Raw genomic sequence first — 23,323 nt, 5'->3', positions numbered from 1 at the left:
CCAAACCCTGGACATGGTGTCCTTTCAAACCCTTCTAGGTTTTGTGTAGTGTTTCAATATCAGAACGGGTACCAAGCTGATTTCTGAACCTCTAACAGGTTCTAGGCATTAAACAAAATAATGGGGGGATGGGTTCTTCAGGGGTTCTTTAAGGGGTCATGGAAGGTTCTTAGCTCGCAAAAAGAAAGGGTTACACTTGGAACGCTTTTTAACAGGAAACCTTTTTGTAGAAGTTGAGAACACTTAATTATCCAGTGACTCCTTAACAGGCCCTTCAAGAACCCTTTTGTCTAAAATGGAACCATGTACCAAGCTTGAATTTTATTTCAGAAAACCTGGATATCATGCCATCATACTACACTCTTAGGACAGGTAGAACTCTTCTTGGTTCTCTGCAGTGTTTCCCTATCAGAACAGGTTCCAAGCAGTACCTTTCAGAAAGCCAAGAACCCTTGAAGAACCCATTTTTCTAACAGTGTTTTGAGTACCAAGCTGAATTGTAAACATCTGACAGGTTCTGGGTATTAAAAAGAAAATAATGAGCAACAATTTGAAATTTGTACCAAACCCTTGCCCAGGTAATACAGTACATACACTACAAGAACAAAGGGTTCTTCAAGGGGTTCGTTAGATAATTATGGGTTGTTCATCGCATCTTTTTTTTTTGTCAGTTTAATCAAGAGAAAATGTCTGGCAAAGATGGAAAAACAAAGAAAACGTCATTAGTTTGCAAAACCATGGGTTCATTTTCTGCTGAATGTTATTTAGTTGATCTGCAGTGGAGAACTCGAGCACTCTTCAGAAACGTGTTGAGAATTTCGCCACATTTCAGACCTTAACTTTGCAAAATAATTATCTACGACCGTGATACGCATGTCATGAATGTGCTTTCTGTTGTCATGGCAACCGATTGAGAATGCGAAAAAATACTGTAGCAGAACCGATGAAGTTAATCGAATTGAAGCTAGTTTTCTAAACACATAGCGCAGATGCGCTGTTGCAGCCAATCACATGCATTTGTTCAAATTCAATGATTTCGGTCCAGGCATCATACAAGGAACGAGTTTTGACCAAATTTCAGAGATTGATCATTTAATTAGCAGTTTCTGATCTGATTAGTGAGCTGACGACATGGCTTATTGGAAAAATCAATGTGAATGAAGAAAACAATGTTTAAAAACAGGCATCTCATCTGTTCAGGGTTCATGGCTGTAGTTAAGTGTCAACATGAAGCGTTAATTGATGTTTATATGTTTGTTTATCGCTATAAAGTAATTGTTAATGGCTAAGCTAATGATTAAAAGGTCACTATTGTCTCCTTTCAGTCACGTATCTGAAATTTCATAACCGAGAAATCTTATATGTGAGCAATTCCAGCGTTATGGACGTGACACTTGAACTCAAAATGGCAACAAATGACCCGGTGCATGTTTTATCGTCTCCCAGTATTTAAACAGGTGTTGCATATTTTAAGGCTGTACCATACTGGAGAAGTGATAGAACAAGAACAATTCCCATAGTACATCTAGGGCATGCCAGAAAACGCCAATAAAAGATGCGTTATGGATGCGACAGAAAAAGTATCACTTTTCTTGGGTGACTGTACATTTTTATCAAACTCTGTGAAATTGTAAACCTAATGTCGAAATGGAGATATCCATTTGATAGAGGGGTCCAAGGTGAATATTAAAAAATCTTTGTTTAAAATATTTTGTATTTCATGCAGAGTTTCGGAAGGAAAAGTCAGCGTTATGGATGCGACGAAATTCCGTTATGGATGTGACGCGTCTGAAATAGACATGGCATATGTTTAGAAAATCAGCAGTTTAACCACCATAACCCTTTGAAAAACTCTCTAAATATCAGCTAAAACTATCAAAGTTCTTAAATAATATTTAGGATGGCTATTGTTTTGCTGTTTTGTGGATTTTAGCATACATTTCTGTGGCTTGTGGGAATAATATAGAATTGTACATGATCAAAGTTGATTTTAGATTGGGTTTTACATTATAAGAAAGAAAGACTGACAGTGACATATTAGGTTGGTTACAAATTGGTTCAACTTATTCACATCTGTAAAATACAGGCCTAGGTGATATCTCTGGGAGTGGTTTTGATGTATTACATGCTGCTTTATTTTTGCATGGTGAGGTTGACATTTACATGGAATTGCCCCTATCAGGATGTAAACTCATTTCAACCGAGTATGCTTCCTTTCCTCTCCTTGTCTTTCTTTTTCTTTTAGTATCATCTACTTCATACTTTGACCTCAAGCGAGAGTGTGGAAGTGTTAAACACCGGCGCTGATCGCTCATCTCTGTTTACGAACGCGATAAAAACCACGACGTTTGGAAACCAGGGATTCTGAAAAGCCTCCCTGTTAGATGACCCAAACATGGTTCTCATTTATAAACTGGAAATGACCTGTTTAAACACATATCGGATTCTTCCCAAATTTAAAACAGATTTGTTTTTAACTGATCTATATCTAGAATCCGGAAGAAAGAAAGGGAGGGAGGAAAAAACCCCAGAGCAAATTACGATGGAATTCTGACTCAAAAGTTATCGCTTTTAACTCGTGTTGAGTAAAATTTCTGATGATAAAGATACTCAAGTCCAGAATGAGACATGGTGTCAAATTAGTGTGTGGACTGCTGAACATTTCTCATTTTCCGAGGGACTGCATCTAAATGTTTACCCGCATCGCTCTGGAAGATCATGTACTCCGATAACGCCCCGGAGGTCTTTCAGCAAAATGTCTTCTTTAGTCTGAATTTGAAAAAATCTGGCACGGAGAGCAGGTTATAGTTTGTGTAGTGAGATTTTTTTTTTTTCTGCCTAATGTCCCAAACCACTGTCAAATTACACTCTTCATTCATGATCTTTCCAGAAATCCTGTCTCTCTCCAAGCCGTGATGGTGTTTGACTTTATTGCGATTGCTGTATAAAAACCCTGACCGAGCTCTCAGAAGCACACGTTGTCACTTCAGGTTAAATATCCTGCCCTGATCCTCTCCGGGAGAGAAAATAAACTTGGATTGAGATGTAGAAACGGGTAATATCTTTCAACAAACCCATCAACTTGCTAATGTACAGCTTCGGTCTGCTTTTAGAGCCCTCTCACCTGGGAGCTCATGAATTGGGGGAAAATGGCTTGAGCACTTTTTTTTTAATAATGTGTGACAGATTGCTAACTCTGCACAGAAGAGGAATGCATTATGATTTTTTTTAAGACGTAAGAAAAGCATCAGGAGGGTTACACCTTTGAGCCCTTGCTTGAGGTTACATTGCATTGCATTACAGGCATTTAGCAAACGCTCTTATCCAGAGCGACATACAGCACACCCAGAGCAGCAGTTGGGGGGGTTAAGTACTGTACCTTGCTGAAGGGCACTTCAGCCATTCCTGCTGGTCCAGGGAATCAAACCAGCAACCTTTTGTTCCCAAAGCTGCTTCTCTAACCATTAGGCCACGGCTTCCCCAGAAGAAGATTCACCTTAAACTTTTTTTTTTTTTAAATAAAAAAAGCTCTTTCCACAAGACCATGTTGTACGACTAAGCAAATTACCCATCGTCCTCCACATTGCTGCGATTTCCACACCTATGAGGTGTATCTGAGCTGAGTTACGACTTGTGGACGGGGCTAGGAAAAAGCGCAGACTTCCAATTGTTTGAAAATCAACAGAATTACAGTAAACAGAATCGGTAGTTTTGTGTAATGTCTCCACTCGTCTCAAAAATATGTTTCAGATTAATTCAGATTGAACTTATTATTTTCAAGTTTCCATGATGACGTTTCAGTGCTTCGTTAAGATTAGTCCTCGTCACGCTTTAGGGACCTGAATAAAATCTCATCGATTTCTTTGAGCAGACTGTAATGATGTGTGTTCGCCGTGCCAGATTATACGATTATACAGTACGATGAAGATCCGCTTACGATAGACCTGTGTTTTAAAGAGCATGTCTGCGTACGATGCTGCGTACGTCATCGGGAAATTTAAACTCGCTTAAACACATACGTTCTTCAAACTGAGCTTGAGGTAATAAGGAGGGTTTTTTTTTCTTCAGTCCATTAGCTTAGCACATTATGTTGATGATGTCGCTAGAACTGTATTTGTAGCCATCACGGAGGTTTTCTGTCCTCCTATTGGTGGATTGGAGATTAATTTTGTAACAACAGTTTTTGCATTATCCAAAATCTCTCACACTGACAGAACTTTGTCATCAGCTGTCTTCTGTCAAGTCGCTAAATCTACCACTGATGATAAGGGTGCATTAAATCGTGCGTTCCAACAGCACCGATCTCGCTCTCTCTCTCTGTTCTTCTGCGATGTGCAATTTTTGTTGGGTTGAGAGGCATAAAGTGTGAAGCCGATTTTCAAATCCGCCTTCCTGTAAGTTGTCTGGTGTTCCTTCGGGAGTACGTCCAGGGTCACTCTCTCACCATCACACACTGCGTACGAATGCTTTCCGCTCGGCGGGACTCGCTGCATGACGCACACACCGCTGTTAGACGTAAGAAAACTCTTCAGTGCAATGTAGAATGATCTCAACGATTTGTAAGTGTAAATTTTGCCAAAATGGAAAAGAAAGTTGTGTTTGAGATTTTTTTAAAAAATATGCATTAAATTAAGCGTAAATGTTTTTGATCGTCATCCTTTTTGGACATTTGGGAAACGATTTGTCTGTAAAGTAGTAAAAATATTGACACCCTCAGGCCTGTTTCTGTACAGTTACTCTTTACAACTAGGACCTACAGGTTCTTCTGATAAATGCAGGGGTTGCTTTTATTTTTGTTTCATTTTTGAAGTTTTTTTTTCCCCCCAGAAGCTACAAATCCTTCATTGGTAGACGAACTACAACTCATTTTGGTTAATTCTCATTACTCAGATGATCAGATTGATCTTAAATGATTGTCTTGCTTAAGAGGTTTTCTTTCCATCATGGTTTTTTTTTTAAACAATAATTATAATAATAATAATATCAGTTTTCTGTTCTCTGAGTCAGTCCACTCCCTCACCGTCTTTGTCCTTTGCCACACGTGGCATCGTGGTTGCTCTGGGATTCACCCATGCTCGCGTTTTTGTCCTCTTCACCGTCTTGTTTCTCTCGCTGTGTTGTTAAAGAACAGTACGAGCGACCGTGCCGGAGCATCTGGGTGATCATGTGGCCCAGGAGATGGCTGCACTGTGTTCCTTGGCTTTCATGCGCAGAGCGGCGATGCTGGACGACTTCCGGTCAGGGTCCATGTTCAGATCGTATCCGTTGATGCCGGGGCTCATGCCTGGACTCCCGAACAGACTTCCCATGTGGCTTTGTCCCATGTGACCTCCAGGACTGGGCACGCCCAGGAAGTCGGACACTCCGCTCGCAGCGTGGGGGTGAGGGGTCATACAGGAAGTCACAGAGTCACACGGAACGACGCAGCCTGGCACCGGGGACGCTGCACTGCTCCCTCCGATCCATGAGGGATTCTGGATCTGTGACGCAATGGAAAGAAAACACATCACTGTGAGTCTTAGTACAGCTCAGCGTTTCGCTGATGAGTCATTCAGACACACGAAGTTGAAAGAGGGCAAGAAATTATTTGCAAATAACTTTCAGTACTTTCCAAAATTATATAGAATAATATTGTAATACTGTACTCAGTAAATGACCAACAAAAAGTTCCAGAAGCATCTTTCCACCTTTATTCTCATTACCAATGCCATCAGTTAAACAAATGAGACAAAAATATTATACTTGGTCGTTTATTTATTGAGGAAAATGATCCAATATTACATATCTGTGAGTGGCAAAAGTATGTGAACCTTTGCTTTCAGGACCTGGTGTGACCCCCTCGTGCAGCAATAACTGCAACTAAATGTTTGCGGTAACTGTTGATCAGTCCTGCACACCGGCTTGGAGGAATTTCAGTTCATGGACAGATGTCCTGACATTTTCCTTTAGAATTCGCTGGTATAATTCAGAATTCATTGTTCCATCAATGATGGCAAGCCGTCCTGGCCCAGATGCAGCAAAACAGGCCCAAACCATGATACTACCACCACCATGTTTCACAGATGGGATGAGGTTCTTATGCTGGAATGCAGTGTTTTCCTTTCTCCAAACATAACGCTTCTCATTTAAACCAAAAAGTTCTATTTTGGTCTCATCTGTCCACAAAACATTTTTCCAATAGCCTTCTGGCTTGTCCACGTGATGTTTAGCAAACTGCAGATGAGCAGCAATGTTCTTTTTGGAGAGCAGTGGCTTTCTCCTTGCAACCCTGCCATGCGCACCATTGTTGTTCAGTGTTCTCCTGATGGTGGACTCATGAACATTTAACGTTAACCAATGTGAGAGAGGCCTTCAGTTGCTTAGAAGTTACCCTGGGGTCCTTTGTGACCTCGCCGACTATTACACGCCTTGCTCTTGGAGTGATCTTTGTTGGTTGACCACTCCTGGGGAGGGTAACAATGGTCTTGAATTTCCTCCATTTGTACACAATCTGTCTGACTGTGGATTGGTGGAGTCCAAACTCTTTAGAGATGGTTTTGTAACCTTTTCCAGCCTGATGAGCATCAACAACGCTTTTTCTGAGGTCCTCAGAAATCTCCTTTGTTCGTGCCATGATACACTTCCACAAACATGTGTTGTGAAGATCAGACTGTTCTTTAAATAAAACAGGGTGCCCACTCACACCTGATTGTCATCCCATTGATTGAAAACACCTGACTCTAATTTCACCTTCAAATTAACTGCTAATCCTAGAGGTTCACATACTTTTGCCACTCACAGATATGTAATATTGGATCATTTTCCTCAATAAATAAATGACCAAGTATAATATTTTTGTCTCATTTGTTTAACTGGGTTCTTTTTATCTACTTTTAGGACTCGTGTGAAAATCTGATGATGTTTTAGGTCATATTTATGTAGAAATATAGAAAATTCTAAAGGGTTCACAAACTTTCAAGCACCACTGAATACGTATTCATAAATATGCAAATTAAGAAACACCCGCGGATCCTCGTGCCACACTAATCACTAACGTTAGATTACTTAACGAGCTCAAATTAGACACATGAACAGTATTCCAGGATTAGTCTCAATTTACAGTGCCCAAACCTGTCGAAATGTCATGTTACTATGGCAACCACTATCTCCTCATGACTAAGATTAGCTAAGTTAGCTAGCTTCAACACTGATTTATGTTTTGTAAAAAAACAAACAAACCAACCTACGACTAAAAATCAGAATCAGCATCCACGATTAGATGGTGTGCATCGACTAAACATCACGGTTGACTTCTCAGTCGGTTTATTATCGTGCTGTGGTATTCGAACACCGTAATGCAGTTTCACCATCAGGATTTCGTACAAGAACTGTTGCATTTGAATTTATAGAATATCTACGTGTTCAAACGTCAAAAACCTACACTGGAATGTTTAAAGTTTCTGACTGCAAAGTTGAATTCTGGGTAAAATGTTCTATTTCTACTGCTGTAGGAGTTTTGAGATGTTTCGCTGCTGCACACACACATTGTGTATCCTGTGTGTAAATGTTTTGCCGAGATAAAAAGCGTCCCGCGTTTTACAATTCCAGAGATCGCCGAAGCGAGTGAGTAACAATATCACGTGACCAATATCACCTAGGGCGTGTTTGACCTACTTTTAACCAAAACAAATCGGCGTGGGTGAACATGGCGGACTCGGCTCTCCCTCCAGTGGAAAAGAAAGGAAAGCCTGCTTCGTGAGTGCAACTGCAAGATGGAGCAAGGTTAGATGACGTGTCACTTTTCTGTACAGATAGCTAAATCGTTTTAGCTAGCACTTAGCTATCTTTAGCCTTAGAATGCATGCGCTCGACTCCACGGTAGCGAGTATGGAATTACACACCGAATATTTTGATCTTAAAGAGAAAGAAACGAGAACACAAAAGCAAGAACAGAGAAAAGATATAAATATTCATCTATGTATTTGTTTCATGGATCTATTCGCAAACGTCAACCACAAATTACATCCCTGTGACTCATAACTCTCTGACGTCGATGCAGAGTCATGATGTTTTCTTGGTGGCGTCGCTATCTTGGTGTGACACAGTTCCATAGTTATGCTAATTAGTTAAAGCTCCTCCCTCGCTTTCAGCCGTTTCCTGTTTCCGTAGAGCCTCACTGTTTACCTCAAGAGGGAGGATAACGGTCCCAAAATGGAGAAAAGCGACCCTCAGGACATTGAAATGATCACATCTCGTTCGTCCGCATGATACTGTTCTTACGAGACGGAGGAAGATGCCATGCAAGATGATAAATGTGAAAGTTTCAGATGATTTTGCAGTCAGTATTTGCTGAACATAATTTTCCTGAACATTTTGGCGAAATGAACCTGGTCACTTCATGGAGAGAAAGTGGCCTGCCAGCAGGGGGCAGGATCAGTCTGTGATAATACGAGTGCGAGGACTGTGCCGAGAGCTAGCATCACCAGCGCTGGGTCGTATAAACGTTATAACTAGTGAATGTGATGACATCACAACTCCTGAACATCTGAAAGACCCTGTGTGGAACCTGCTTTACGGAATTTGTTTTCCTCCTGTCTTTTACACAGTACAAAAATGAATGTCTGATGGACTCTAATGCTAATTTGATTCTTAATATTCGAATGCATTTGAGGAACTGAAACTCACTTTTCGACTTTGGTCCTTGAAGGGTTTAACTCTACCACAAAGTGTTTCTTGAACAGAAGCTGGAAACTCGATTGCAAGTGCAGTTTGTATACGACATGCTTTAGTTCTAGCATTCTTCTGCTTCTAAACCTTTGCACACGTTGTGTGTGTTCAGTCTGAAGTCTCGTCTCAGCCGTGACGCCAAGTCCCAGGGGCTTTTTTTTTTTTTTTGAGAGATTTATCAGGCACTTTGAGGTTCTCAGCCTCACTCAGAAGAGGAATGTCTGTCTGTGCTTCTCTTCAACACCTAGCGTGACTCTGGATCTGTCTTTTCTGCTGAGAGGAGGAGCGTGGAGGGAAGTGAAAGGGCAGCGCTCTGTGTGTGTGTGTGTTGAAGCGAGGGGGGATCTGAGGGAGGGCTTCGGCAGAGAGAGATGAAAGCCCTCTCAGGGAGATGCCCCAGATGTGCGTCGGGCTGCATTCCACAGCTGCAGGCCTGCTCCCTGAAGAGCCTCCTCTGCTCTCCCACTCTCCTGCAGATTCACAATAAATCCGAGGGAATCTCTCACTCTCCTGTGAGGGCGTGTCTCGCTCTGCCGCGGCCTCCGATCCTGACCCGACTCCTGGGACACGAGAAGCCTCGAGCTTTTCTCCAGTCCCGCACGGCGTTTACAATCAGCAGAGCTGCTGCTGTTATTTATTCTGTATTTATACCACAGTGCGGCTTGAGGAAGGGATAACACACACCGTGTCCTTCTGTCAGAGGAAAATAATAAGTGATGGGCTGGTGTCATGACGCCATCATCCTAACAATGATTATTTTCCAATAAGAGTGTTTCCTGAAGTGTTTTATTCCAGCAACAATTACAAGTTGTATTTATTTTTATCCAATTGTAGCTGCAATTTATGTTCTTCCACAGAACTAGTTCATTCCTGGTGTCACTTGCGTCATAACAGCAATAAACAGTCTTTTTTTTTTCTGTCTTCAAGTTAATAAGACAAAAAAAATGCAGCTTGTTAGATACACGTTACTGAAAAACTCCAGAAAACTTATTAAAGTTACAGCTTTGTTTCTGACCGTTACAAAACACTGAACGCCAACCAAAAACTACACCATAGCAAAAAATTACACACTTCTTTTTAAAATCCGTGAATGTACGAGTCCCGGTGAATGAGCTGTCACGACAGAAATGATAAAGTATTAGGAGGAGCGTGTTAACATGCAGAATATAAACCTGTGTATAGATTGTGTAGCTGTGTTGCTGTCAGAGCTGCTGTTACAGAGAATTAATCAACACCTTCCCTTCTGAGCAATCAGAGTCCAGAATTCAACAGCAGGGGATACACACTAGGCTGCAATAAATAATAGTCATAATTAGGATTTATCTAAGAAGAGAGGTTGAACATAATTTGAAGATAGTGACTATATTTCGTCAATATTTGGGACTGTTTTTTGTGTACTGTAAATCGACAAAATAAATTTTTAAAACCCAGTGTGGTGTAATCATTGGCATGTTGCAGCTGTATAAGCGCAATGAAACACTCCAGGAGTGTGTGGTACACCATTATATAATTAACAGTTATTTCACGAAATCGAGTCATACATGAGCTGGTAGCTGACGAGGCGCGTAGCACCGAGATTGAGTGGAATAACTGTTTTATTCTATCCACATTGACTGGGTTTTGAGAAACGGAGCATTTTTATTTTTGCAAAGTCGATAAATAAAAACCTTTATACAAAACGTCCAGCAAAATCGTTTCCGCTTAGAATGTAAACAAACCGGCAAAATGACGGGGGCAATTTGTGAAAAATGCGATGATGATAATAATAATTCTTGAAAAATATTTTTTAAAAAGATATGTTCTTCCCGTCAAATACTTTTATTCCATATTTTGTTGCTTTTTTTTGTGGTTTTGTTTTCGAGTAGAGTTTTTATTTCATCCTCGGTTGGTTCAGCAACACGCTCCGCCATTTTGTTTTTCTCTACTCACGGTATATGAGCTGATATCTTAGTAGTAGAGTAGCCAATCAGAGCACACGATTGCTCATATCCAGTGAATGTTGAGAGAATAATTATAGATATACAGTAGTGCTGTGTCATTCTTAGGCACATGTAAAGAAATGCTGTCGACCAAAAATGGCTTAAAAAATAATGAAATGAAATGGTTTTTTTTAAAAAAAAAGATAAACAGTATTCAGTAAGCCGGAATAAATCAATATACACTACCGTTCAAAAGTTTGGGGTCACCCAGACAATTTTGTGTTTTCCATGAAAAGTCACACTTTTATTTCCCACCATAAGTTGTAAAATGAATAGAAAATATAGTCAAGACATTTTTCTGGCCATTTTGAGCATTTAATCGACCCCACAAATGTGATGCTCCAGAAAGTCAATCTGCTCAAAGGAAGGTCAGTTTTATAGCTTCTCTAAAGAGCTCAACTGTTTTCAGCTGTGCTAACATGATTGTACAAGGGTTTTCTAATCCTCCATTAGCCTTCTGAGGCAATGAGCAAACACATTGTACCATTAGAACACTGGAGTGAGAGTTGCTGGAAATGGGCCTCTATACACCTATGGAGATATTGCACCAAAAACCACACATTTGCAGCTAGAATAGTCATTTACCACATTAGCAATGTATAGAGTGGATTTCTGATTAGTTTAAAGTGATCTGCATTGAAAAGAACAGTGCTTTTCTTTCAAAAATAAGGACATTTCAAAGTGACCCCAAACTTTTGAACGGTAGTGTAGAAAAGTCAGTATTTGGTGTGAGACGACCCTCTGCTTTAAAAAACCAAAAACAGCAATCCGTCTCGGGTCCAGTGAGCGCAGTTTTATGTGGAAATGAGCTGTAGGTTTTACTGAGCATCTTACAGAACCAGCCACAGTTCTTCTGGACACTTTGACTGTCACACTCACGTCTTCATTTTGCCCCAAAACTTTTGCACCAGTAGCCTTTTCTTTTTCAATCTGAAAAGTGCTGTCTTATGGAATATGCTGCTCAGATACACACATTTTAATTTTTTTTTTCTGTAACATTTAATTTTGTGCTGGGACCCCCCGAACGTTTGGAACTCTAAAATGCTTTTGTAATGTTGTGACTCGATAATGTAGAAGTCATAAAATAGAAATTTATAACAAAGTTTGGATGGAAAAAAAAGGGGGGGGCAAGACTTTTGCACAGCACTGTGTGTGTATATGATATAAATATATAATTCTTGTGACATTTCCTTTCATGGAGAGAGTTATCCATACCTGAGCGTAGTTCTCCGGCCGAGTGAGGAGTGGAAGCTCGTAGGCGGTGGAGAAGTGCGTTCGGACCTGCTGCATCTGTCCAAAACGCTCCCTCTTCCTCCACTTGGCTCTCCGGTTCTGGAACCATACCTGCAGGAAAGCGAGGTATTTAACAAACGCGTTATAAAAGCTATATTTTTGGATGATGTTTAATCAATAATGCGATCATTATCAGCACAAATTGGACTCCCAAAGAGAACTTGGAGACAGATTAGAAACACTTTGCTGTGCTGAGAGCCAGGACGTTGCAAAACGTTCTGTCAGAAATCCTCTTGGCTGTTGCAGAGCGCTGTATTATTTTTCAGCATCTCTTCCTGGAAGAATAGTTCAGTGAGACCTGCGCAGTGTTTGATGTTGTGGGAGATGACGGATTGCGAAGGCCTCCTCGGAGGCTTTTTTTTCTCTATTGGAGCCATCAGTAACAGCAGGAGGTAGAGAGGGGAGTGCAGGAACCCACCGGGGCCAGAGGTCTCGGAGAACCGTGTCACTCCTCCACCTTCGCTCGTGATAGATTGGAAGAATGCGTTTAAAAAAAAAAACTGAGTGAAACAACGTGAGTGTGATTTCACTTCACAGATACAGGACTGAGAATGAATGTTGAGTGACGCGAGGTGTTTTTGGGACTTTTTTACAATTCGTGTCGTGGTGGTTTTTTTTTTCTTTTCTTTTTTTTAATGGTAGTGTCACGGTGCACGTTTATAAGCTATCGCACATTTTGTAAATTTGTTTTTAAGAAATTTAGGAACGAAACCACTCTCATCGATGATGGAATTTTGTTAAATCTTTCAAAAAATGTTTAACTTGTTGGTGACCTTTTTCAGTGCAGCAAAACGTTTAATGCGAGCATCTGTTTCATGTTCCAGATATCTGTTTGGATTTAAACTATGAGTAGTGGGTGTGGCCTAATTTGTAAGCAGTTTTTTTCTTTCTTTCTTTCTTGCGTCAAAATTTTTGACTCCCAGTCCTGAGGTCTCTCTCGTCTCCACCAGATGACCTGTGAATCTTTCTGGCAAGTTTTGAAAAAAGGAACAAAAAAAAAAAACCTGAACAATGCCCCTCCTCTGTTTTAATCTGAATTTTTTTTTCATTTATATCCCGAAAACCTGTACATCATCACACATATCTCATATTGTATCATATCGTACTACTGTTTCCAAGGATCATCATGTCTGCATTTTCGTCATGTCGTCCACCCGGTGATTTTTTGCCGATGTTTTCGTCTCCTGTTGTTTTTGTTATTTCTGAATTTCTCGAATCAGAAACTTGCAAGCAGTCGTCGTCGTCCCTGTCCCTCCCGACGAAAAAGCTCCTTTGGAGTTTGAACTCGGGGCTGGAAAAGAACATTTGGCCCAATCATCTCGCCAATCTCTGGTCCACCAACATACAATTTTCCCTCGGTTTCCACACGTGCATGCAACTTGCACGCAATTAAAAAAAACGCAGGCGAAAGAAAAAGAAACGAAGCCGTTCTTGTAATTCCGCAGCTCCACAGACAATCAAAGAGAAAAGCGAGGGATGGTCCTTAATACAGACAATGTGGAGAGAATTTCACATCAGTTCCTAAAACAAAATGTTAGCAGATCCCGATCCTGCAGCCCCCCCCCCCCCCACACACACACACACACCACCACCACCCCCTCGCTTTTTTTTAACCCCCTCACCCCTTTCCTTTTGTGCTTAGACTAGCATAGTACAGCGTTCTCAGCGTCTCATGACAAAAGTGTACCATAATTACGTCTGACAACTGATCCTAAAAGCATTGTTTATGAGAACATTATTATGTTTAAACTACCATCAAAGGCTGAGAAAGCGATCTAAATACAGGCCGAGTCTCAGATGGGTTTAAGTCTGGCATTTTCCGCTGCAGCTAAACAGAGACGTCGTCTCGTTATCTGCTGTCTGTGAAACCTGATCACGCTGCCACTCTGATTGCACTTTGCCATGTCAGATCTCCGGGTTCTGTAGATTAATGTTCCCTTATGATATTATTTATCATGAATAAACAATGAGTGTCGATACATCAGCAAAGTAACTAGAACTTGTATTCGTCATTGTTGCTGTTGATTTTTTTTTTTTTTAAGAATTAACATGCATTTAATCAAAATCCATAATGAACATGTTTATGGTTATTAACTAGCAGAAATTAATACTTAATTAATTGAAAAGAAAGTTGTAATCAAAAGTCTGGCACTGATTGTGGATTTTTCATCGTGGATTGAATAAACAGTCGCCGTATCGATTGTGTTGGATTCTGATTGGTCAGAAGGGAAGGTGTTGATTATGAATTTTCTATTCCAGCAGCTCTGATTAGTAATTTGTATATCATTAGGAATGAACGTTTATTAATAACGTTTCTTGGACTTTCCACAACATTAAATGCAACCGTAAATGGATATCAAGTATGATGCGTCATCGTTTCATAATACAAAATTGTAATTGTTGGCAACTTGCTGTGGTTTAAGAGGATTAAAACACTCAGCAACTAATAATAAGCGAAAGTGATCAGCTTCAAGTTGGTAACAGCGACTCCGCCTCATCACACCACTCATCGTTGATTATTTTCCTTTAACAGCACAACACATTGCTCTTAACGATTTGCTCAGCTTCATCATTTGGAAAAAGGAAACAGTTTTAATCGTGTTTTTTTAAATTGGTTAATGAGCATGGTGTCATTTAAGGTTTGCACGCATTTCTTGTGTTTATATGACTTGAGGAGTTGCAATAAAATATAAAAAAAAAAAAAAAACGACAGACAGACAGATGAAGTGTGTGTAATGGATTGTGCAGCGATGCAGAAAAAATGTCACTTGTCCCCGTTTTCTTCCTGTCCTCCGTTTCAGTTTTATCTTCACTCTTCTGTTGGGAAATTGAGAAAAGCGAGATGGGGATCATTTCAAACCCGAGCTTGTTTTCATTTTATGTTTAATTTCCTGATGCCTAAGCCCCCCGGCTTTCCGACGCTGCTCCTCCAACCCCGGAGAGGCGTGCCGACGAGAAAAGGTGGACGTATTCCCTCGCTCCTCTGCTCTCGTCTTTCTGAACTCGAACACGCGAGCCAAGTCAGAGGCGTGTAGGGTTTCTGCTCTCACCAAAAAAGCCTGCCTTTGTACCAGAGAGACCGAGAGGCCAAAGCTTTGAGGGAGGATTGTTAGAGAGCAGAGTTCACTTTAAAAATGTCTTCTCTTTTCCTGTCTCTGTCCCATGGACTTTCCTCCTTTTGTGTACTATTTTTTTTTAACTTGTTCAGTGGCTTGTTGCGAGGCAAAAAATATATACATTTTTGTATGTTTAACACACGTGGTAACGACACAGTAATTGGTAAAGACGTTGACAGCTAAAGCCACTTAGACGCTTATTACGGAGCTTTATTTATGTTCCAGCGCTGGAGGAGAGCGAACAGAAACACTAAACTCAGCCCAGCGGAAAGAGGGGAAAGATCAGCTTTGAAGTCATGAGCGGCTTTGAGGATTGATCGTCTGCTTCTGCTGTCACTCAACTTCACCTTTTTTAGTTTTTTTTTTTTAAAGAAAATTATTTTGTGTGCAAGCAAGACAAATATACAGCTCTGTGGGTTAGCTCAGGTTTTATAGCATGGCAGCATTTTTGTTTATTTATCACATCATGTACACATTTACTCAGAAAATCAGGCCTGGTTTATGAGGGCGTGCAGTAAATCGTGTCAGTATTTTACAGACATAACTGACTGCTAATTGTGAACGAACTCAGCCAAGCGATTTGGCCAGCTCTCTGTGCGCTTTTCTTTCCATGACATTTTTATTTCCATTTCAAATAATCCTGTCATATGAAACTGCGGGTTGTCAGGATGAGGTGCAGGTTATTAAAGCACTTAACCTTTGACCTCGGGCATCGAGCTAACCTTGTGTTCTGGTAGGAGAAGCAAACCACAAGTGCTGGCACTTTTGAGATTCAGTGAACATTTGAATTGAATTTCTTCATGAAAACTAAACATTTTATATGCCTTTTGGATTTTTTCCATGAATATATTGCGTTTTTAATGGTAATGTATCTTATCTTTATATTTACAACATGATATTTTTGTTATTATTCATTTGAGACATGTGCAGGATTGTAGTCGCTGCACATACACGCATGACCATCTTTCTTTCTTACGCTTACTAACTAAAAGTGTATCTGTGTTTTATCCGAGTAACCGAGACGAGGTTGAAGGTTACGACTGAACTTCGGCACATCCAAAGCCTCCAGCGAGGTTCTCTCACCCAGCCCCGAGAGGAGGGAGGGACACATTCCTTCCCGAGCAGTACGTTAATGAAAAACAAACAGTTTAAATCCCAGGGTTCTTAGTCAAGTGTGCACGTGCTATTGGGTGAAGTGGGTTCTCCATGTGTGTCACTCAGCGCTGGAATGTAGCCGTGGTCCTGGAAGGATTATATGCAAATATGAAAGGGGGGGATCAGAGGGTCACGGGTTCTGGATTTTTCCAGACCTAGATACGTAATTCAGAGGTTCTGGTGAAGGCCGTGGGTGAAACCTGACACCGAGCGCTGTGTACACGTTGTCCCTTTTACCCCCCTTTGCTTCACACATATGGATTTGGACATCTGAATCCAAGGTTTTCAGAGTTTTCTCGTCTGTGTTTATTCTCGCTGGTCCTCTTCATAACCTCGCATTTCGGAAAAGCTTTATTCAGATTTGAAAAACGTATTCAGACATAATTTTAACTCTCAAGTTCTAAGCAAAGTTAAAGCAATATTTTGGTATTAAATTTGTCTCACAGGTTCAGTGGAATATAAACATACACTTCTAAAATTAACCCATTATTGCCCACTCCAAGGCCTCAGTCGTGATGGTGTTTTCCTTGATGAAGTGTTTGTAGGAAACGATTAATGTGTACAGTTACATGCAAAAGCTTGAAATTATAAAACTAAATATTAAATTTGAAGAACTTCATGAAATTCAGTTTGATGATCATGTCCACTGATGTGCAGTTTGTAGCAAAGAATTAGTTTGAAATAGTTTGCAAGTCCAAAAGTTTGCACACCCTTACTGTGAATTTACAGAATGGAAAAATTGAATATAATAAAATTTATAAAGCCAAAAACCCAACTTGATGATCTGTTACAAAAGTTTGCACACCCTTGTTTGAGTTTATAAAACCGAACTTTGAGAATATTTAAAGCTAGACGGCCTTTCGATTTCATAAAATCAGTGAAATTTAGTTCCGTCTGAAATGCGGTGATTGTGATATCTGTTTATTTCTGTAATATTTCACAAAATATCAGGCCATTCTGTGGCTGGGAAGTTATTTAATTTGAGCGGATTAAAGCAAATAATGTGCATGAAATCGCTCACTTCGCGCAGTCAAGCAGACGGAAGGTGCAGGTTTCCCTTTGAGCGTGCACTGACAGTTCCATCATTCTGTCGCTAAACGAACAGCTGATCACACCGAGGTGCTCGCTGAGCGCCAATATTTATTAGTTTGGTCCTGCGTTTCCTTTCCTTCGTATATAACGTAACGTCTTTTCTTCTCGCTTTCTTTCCGTTACTGTAGTCGCTCTTTCACGTTTCATTCGCACACTCACGTCCTCCATTTTTCTCTCCTGTTTCAAATTTGTGTCCCACAATGCCTTGCACGAACGGGGAAAGCCCACCATGTGATGCATGACGTAGTATCTTGAATTGGGTCATGGTGAAGCAGGAAAAAATAGCGGAGAATTTAGGGCCACGTGGAGATAAACTCATTAATTGTTCTATTTAAAAAAAAAAGTAATAAAATTGGAAGTCTGTGATTCGAATTCAGTAGCTTTCAGTCCACAAAACAAAAATAATTGGGTGTCGGGAAAATTCTTTTTATGACCTACACTTGAAAAATCTGAAAGGCAGTCTACCTTTAATGGGAATACCGTTTCACAGATGTTCAAAAAAAATTCTATTTAGATATTAATAGTGGGGGGAAAAACAAATATTTCAGAATGAGAAATAAATGCGTTTTCCAGTTGCCTATAACAACTTTTTTCATGGACATGTCTCTGTGTTATTTTCTATTTCTGAATCACAATTTTTACTGTTAAAAGCAATTTCTCTCAACAGTGATGTCTTTTTATGCTGAAAGTTGAAGCTTTTCCTGATTCTCTGTTAACTTGATGGCCTTAAAGTGAACATCTGATTTTTTTTTTCCAGTAATTGCAAGTCATTAGCCACTTTTGAGATAAAACCATTAATCTTGAACAATGGGTTTTGTTCACATGGCCTAATGGTTAGAGAAGCGGCTTTGGAACCGAAAGGTTTGATTCCCTGGACCAGCAGGGATGGCTAAAATGCCCTTGAGCAAGACACCTAACCCCCAACTGCTCCCCAGGCTGCTCTGGGTGTGTTGTATGTTGCTCTGGATAAGAGCGTCTGCTAAATGCCTGTAATGTTATGTAACATGTCAATGGAGGTGAAAACTTGTAGACTTGGTAGTAAATAAAACCGCTGACCCTGATTCGGTTGGGGTTGAGTGAATTGTTTTGTAGATTAACTGTAGTACAGAGGTCCATGTTGAGATGATCAGTTCTGGTGTTGAGTGTATACTTAAAGGAGGAGCGTGACATGGATTTTACCTGCACTCGAGCCTCCGTGAGGTCCGTCCTGAGTGCCAGCTGTTCTCGAGCGTACACATCCGGGTAGTGCGTCTTTTGGAAGACTTTCTCTAGCTCTTCCAGCTGATAGCTCGTGAAGGTGGTGCGGTTGCGTCTTTTCTTGCCCTTGTTGCTCTCTCCTTCACCTTTGTCCAGAGGAGAGGTAAGCTCAGAGCTGGGTCTGTCTTGAGGAACCTTGGCTCCTGGATCCTTCACGCTGAGGTAGCTACCATCCATCCCTGTGGGGTCGGTGTTCGCCGGCAGCTCCGAGTCGGTCAACCCTGTAGTGTCTTTACCTGGAAATATAAGTCGAGAGAGGGAGAAAGAGAGATGGTTTAGAACTGTGGGATTGGAGCTGAAGTATGTTCACCCCTTGGAGGGAATAAGCAATGGAGTTTTAGAACTTTTTTCATAAAAATTTAAATTTTTTGCAATATCTATACATATAGATGATTTTAAAGATATAGAAATTCATCTCATCCACTGTTATTTTCTCATATAATTCCATTGTGTGAATCTCTGGTAAACACGGGCCATTTGGCTTGAACCCAAACAGTGCATTAGTTTTACAACTTTTGGAGAAATTTGTAGAAAAGGTGAAAATTGAAATAACAAACCAACAACTTCAGTGGCCAAGATAAGAAAATGCAACATATTCTCTTAGAAAAGGGGTTCTTCAGGCATTTCCTTTCTGTATTAACTCTACAATTTCTATACTTTTGTTCCTTGTTTTTTCACAAAATAAGGGTTCTTTGTTTGTCCTGCTGTGCAACTCTTAAAATTTCCATGTCAGATGTTTCCTTTCAGAAAGAATTTTGTACTGAACCATTGTTTGGAAGCTAAGAGCCTGTAATTATCTCATAAACCCTTCAAGAACCCTTAAAGAACCATTCTTTTCTAAAGTCTAAACTGGGATAGCGAGGTGGTGCAGTGGTTATCACTGTCGCCTCACAGCAAGAAGGTTCTGGGGTCGAGCCTCACGGTCAACTGGGGTCTTTCTGTGTGGAGATTGCATGTTCTCCTCCGGGTGCTCCGGTTTCCTCCTACAGTCCAAAGACGTGGATTCGGTGATGGTTGTTTGTGTGATCCATTGGCGACCTGCCTCCTCAGGTTGAACCCCACCTGAAGTCAGCTGGGACTGGCTCCAGCTTCCCCCATGACCCTGATGGATAAGTGGTTCAAATAATGAATGCATGGAATGATGGATGGCTTTCTAAACTGGATAACTGTGTAGTAAAACCTCCAAATTATTCCTCATTATTTACTTCTTAATATTTAGAACCTGTCAGGATTTTAACATTCAGCTCTCTTAATTCTTGCTACACTCCGAGAAAAAGGGTTCTCTAAGGGTTTGTTTGGATAATAAAAGGTGGACAGCCTTTCAGATTTTTCAAGTGTAGGTCATAAAAAGAATTTTCCTTGACACCAAATTATTTTCGTTTCGTGGAACGAAAGCTACTGAATTCGAATCACAGACTTCCAATTTTATTCGTTTTTTTCCTAATCGAACAATTAATGAATTTATCTCCACGTGTCCCTGAATTCTCTGCTATTTTTTCCTGCTTCACCATGACCCGATTCAAGATACTACGTCATGCATCACGTGGTAGGCTTTCCCCGTTCGCGCAAGGAATTGTGGGATGCAAATTTGAAACAGGAGAGAAAAATGGAGGACGTGAGTGTGTGAATGAAACGTGAAAGAGCGACTACAGTAATGGAAAGAAAGCGAGAAGAAAAGACGTTATGTTCTATACGAAGGAAAGGAAACGCAGGACCAAACTAATAAATATGGGCGCTCAGCGAGCACCTCGGTGTGATCAGCTGTTTGTTTAGCGACAGAATGATGGAACTGTCAGTGCACGCTCAAAGGGAAACCTGTAGATGGCAGTAATGCGACACTGTGGATGCCAGCTGCCGTAAAACCCAAAAGAAGAAGGTAAACCTGCGCATGCGCACACGGACTTCCTCTGTCTGCTTGACTGCGCCAAGCGAGCGATTTCATGCACATTATTTGCTTTAATCCGCTCAAATTAAATAACTTCCCAGCCACAGAATGGCCTGATATTTTGTGAGATGTTATAGAAATAAACATGTATCACAATGACCACGTTTCAGATGGAACTAAATTTCACCGATTTTATTAAATCGAAAGGTCGTCTCGCTTTAAGGGTTCTTGGCTTCCAAAAATTATTCTCCTTGGATCTCTTTCTGAAACGGTTCCCCCAGCGGAACAACTGAAGAAACAAAAGGGTTCTCAATCTGACCTTAGTGGGAGTACAGCCAGGGAATCCTGTGGAGCAAAATGTTTTCCTATTAGAAAAGGTTCTGAGTCGAACCCTTTTCTGGAAGCCAAAAACTGCAATTATCCAAAAAACACTTACAGTTAAACCCCCCCTCCCTTTTTTTTTGAGCGTATGTATGGATTTTACTCGGTAGCTTCTTGGTGCGTACTTGGTCCACTTTAAGAAAAAAGGGTTCTGTGGATATTTAACGTTCTTGGCTTCCAAAAATTATTCAACACTCCCAGAAGGAACAACTGAAGAAAGTTAAAGGTTCTCAATTTGACATAAGAATCTGGATTCTACAGTGGTTCAGTCTTTTTGCTTGATTTGTGCCAGATATGTTTTATGTACTTGTATTTTGTTTTATTAAGGTGAAATATGTGCTTGTACAGTATGAACGTGAACCGGTTATATTTGGTCCAATTTCTTACCAGTGATGTCATCCAAAAAGGTCTGAATACAAATCATGTTCTTAACCTTGACCTTATGCTTTGTGTCTTTTCTCATGACGTGTGCAACTTGTCATGAATTTTATGAACGTTAGTTGAACAGATGGACGACCCTGCATCACAGCAAATAAATAAGACTGACAGACGCTGTTGGACGAAAATATGAACCGAAATGATGTGGCACGTGTTCGGTCTCGTTTTTCAGTCGCTCAGATTCACACCTGCATGTCACACCGCTGGCATATAACAATCGGTTCTGATCCATTGCCTCAGAGAACGATCCAGATTTCCTTTGGCCTTTTTTTGTGCCTGGAGTGAGTGTGTTGGTGTCAGGCCTTTGGCTTTGTGTAATATCTAAACATGTCTGACTTGCTCCACTTACAGCTGCCAGTCTCAGCTCGTAACTCAAGTGCTCATATGAAACAGATACCCAGAAACAGATGTAATTGCAGCCTGATAGAAAATTGCAGGTTTCCTCCTCTGTGACTGGATTCTTCTCATCGGCCTTGTACACGCACGCGTGTCTGTGTGATCTGCTGCGACACGGAGCGCAGGCCAATCATGACGCCAAACTGACCCGGTGATGAGACGCCGGAGTGGTAATTTTCTGCATCAAGCCACTGGAAATGCACATCAGCTCAGCTGTGAAACCTCAGTCTGTCAGTCAGACGGATTTACATTTTTTTAGCCTGCTTACAAAGATTCAGATTCTGACAGGACGTTACGCGGTAAAGGGATGTCCAGGGATTGGAGCTGCAGCCGGAGCGCCCCACACTTGGGATTGCTTCAGGCAGGAAGGAACATTTATTATTTTCTCATCTTGCAACATTGAAATAGAGCTGAAAGGTAAATGATGCAAGTCTCTGGCTGAGGTCAGGTTTGAGCACGGGAAGCACGGAGATTACACGACCATACGAATTTTATTGACACTGGATTTTGCTCCCTGAAAAAAAAAAATCACTTTCTGACTCACTGACTGACTCACTCATTCATTTGCTAATTCACTGACTCATTGACCGACTCGCTCACTGACTTCATCTCTTGATGACTCCCTGACTCACTCACTCATTACTCACTCACTAATTGTCTCACTGACTGATTCACTGAGTAACTGACTCACTCATACACTGATTCGCTTGCTGACACACTCACTTATTCACTCAATGACTTACTCATTCACTCACTGACTCATTTATTCACTGACTCACTCACTGACTCATTTATTCACTGACTCACACACTGATTCGCTCACTGACACACTCACTTATTCACTCAATGACTTACTCATTCACTGACTGACTCACTCACTCACTGACTCACTCACTGACCCATTTATTCACTGAATCACTCACTGACTCACTCACTGACTGATTCACTCACTGACTCACTCACTGACTGATTCACTGAATAACTGACTCACTCGCACACTGATTCGCTCACTGACACATTCACTTATTCACTCAATGACTCACTCATTCACTGACTGACTCACTCACTGACTCATTTATTCACTGACTCATTTATTCACTGACACACTCACTGACTCATTTATTCACTGACTCACTCACTGACTGATTCACTCACTGACTCATTTATTCACTGACTCACACACTGATTCGCTCACTGACACACTCACTTCACTCAATGACTTATTCACTGACTGACTCATTTATTCACTGATTCACTCACTGACTCACTCACTGACTGATTCACTCACTGACTGACTCACTCACTGACTCACTGTCATTTTAACTGATCCAAAGTTTTTATCTGTACTCATTAATTCACATTTAATATCATTTGTGTATTTGCAGTTCTTCATATCATTGACTGCATTTGTTTTTGGAAGAGGTGAAGGCTTTATACCTTGTTTTTACTTTAAACGTGAAAGCAAGTCATTTTCTGTCCCTTTTGGGGCCATGAGCTGAAGAATGTAGCGCTGAGGAATCAACGAGGCATCAGTTAGAGCTTTGCGATGCATCCTGCTTTTCCTGACCTGTGTCCCGACACATCCTGCCTCCTGGGGTTTTTTGTTTTGTTTAAACTAACAAGAA

General features: G+C 40.8%; 1 protein-coding gene across 2 annotated transcripts in view; it reads right to left on the bottom strand.

The window, feature by feature from the left end:
• alx4a (ALX homeobox 4a) overlaps positions 1 to 23,323 on the bottom strand; it is a 43,074-nt gene that overhangs the window by 2,462 nt on the left and 17,289 nt on the right. The window contains exons 2-4 of one of the 2 annotated variants that reach the window (XR_009656646.1): positions 18,521 to 18,834; positions 11,901 to 12,029; positions 5,021 to 5,480 (exon numbers count right to left, since the gene is read on the bottom strand). Coding sequence is in view for 1 of the 2 variants with exons in the window: in XM_060940791.1 (XP_060796774.1) it covers positions 5,163 to 5,480; positions 11,901 to 12,029; positions 18,521 to 18,834 (761 nt within the window). In the remaining variant the exon portion in view is untranslated. Of the gene's footprint in view, positions 1 to 1,822; positions 5,481 to 11,900; positions 12,030 to 18,520; positions 18,835 to 23,323 lie in introns of those variants that run through there. The other variant, XM_060940791.1, reaches the window with a different exon arrangement.

This window comes from Neoarius graeffei, chromosome 15, assembly GCF_027579695.1.
Source record: "Neoarius graeffei isolate fNeoGra1 chromosome 15, fNeoGra1.pri, whole genome shotgun sequence".
NCBI lineage: Eukaryota > Metazoa > Chordata > Actinopteri > Siluriformes > Ariidae > Neoarius > Neoarius graeffei.
Note: the sequence above shows the minus strand (reverse complement) of the source record. Positions and strands in the feature narration are given on the sequence as shown.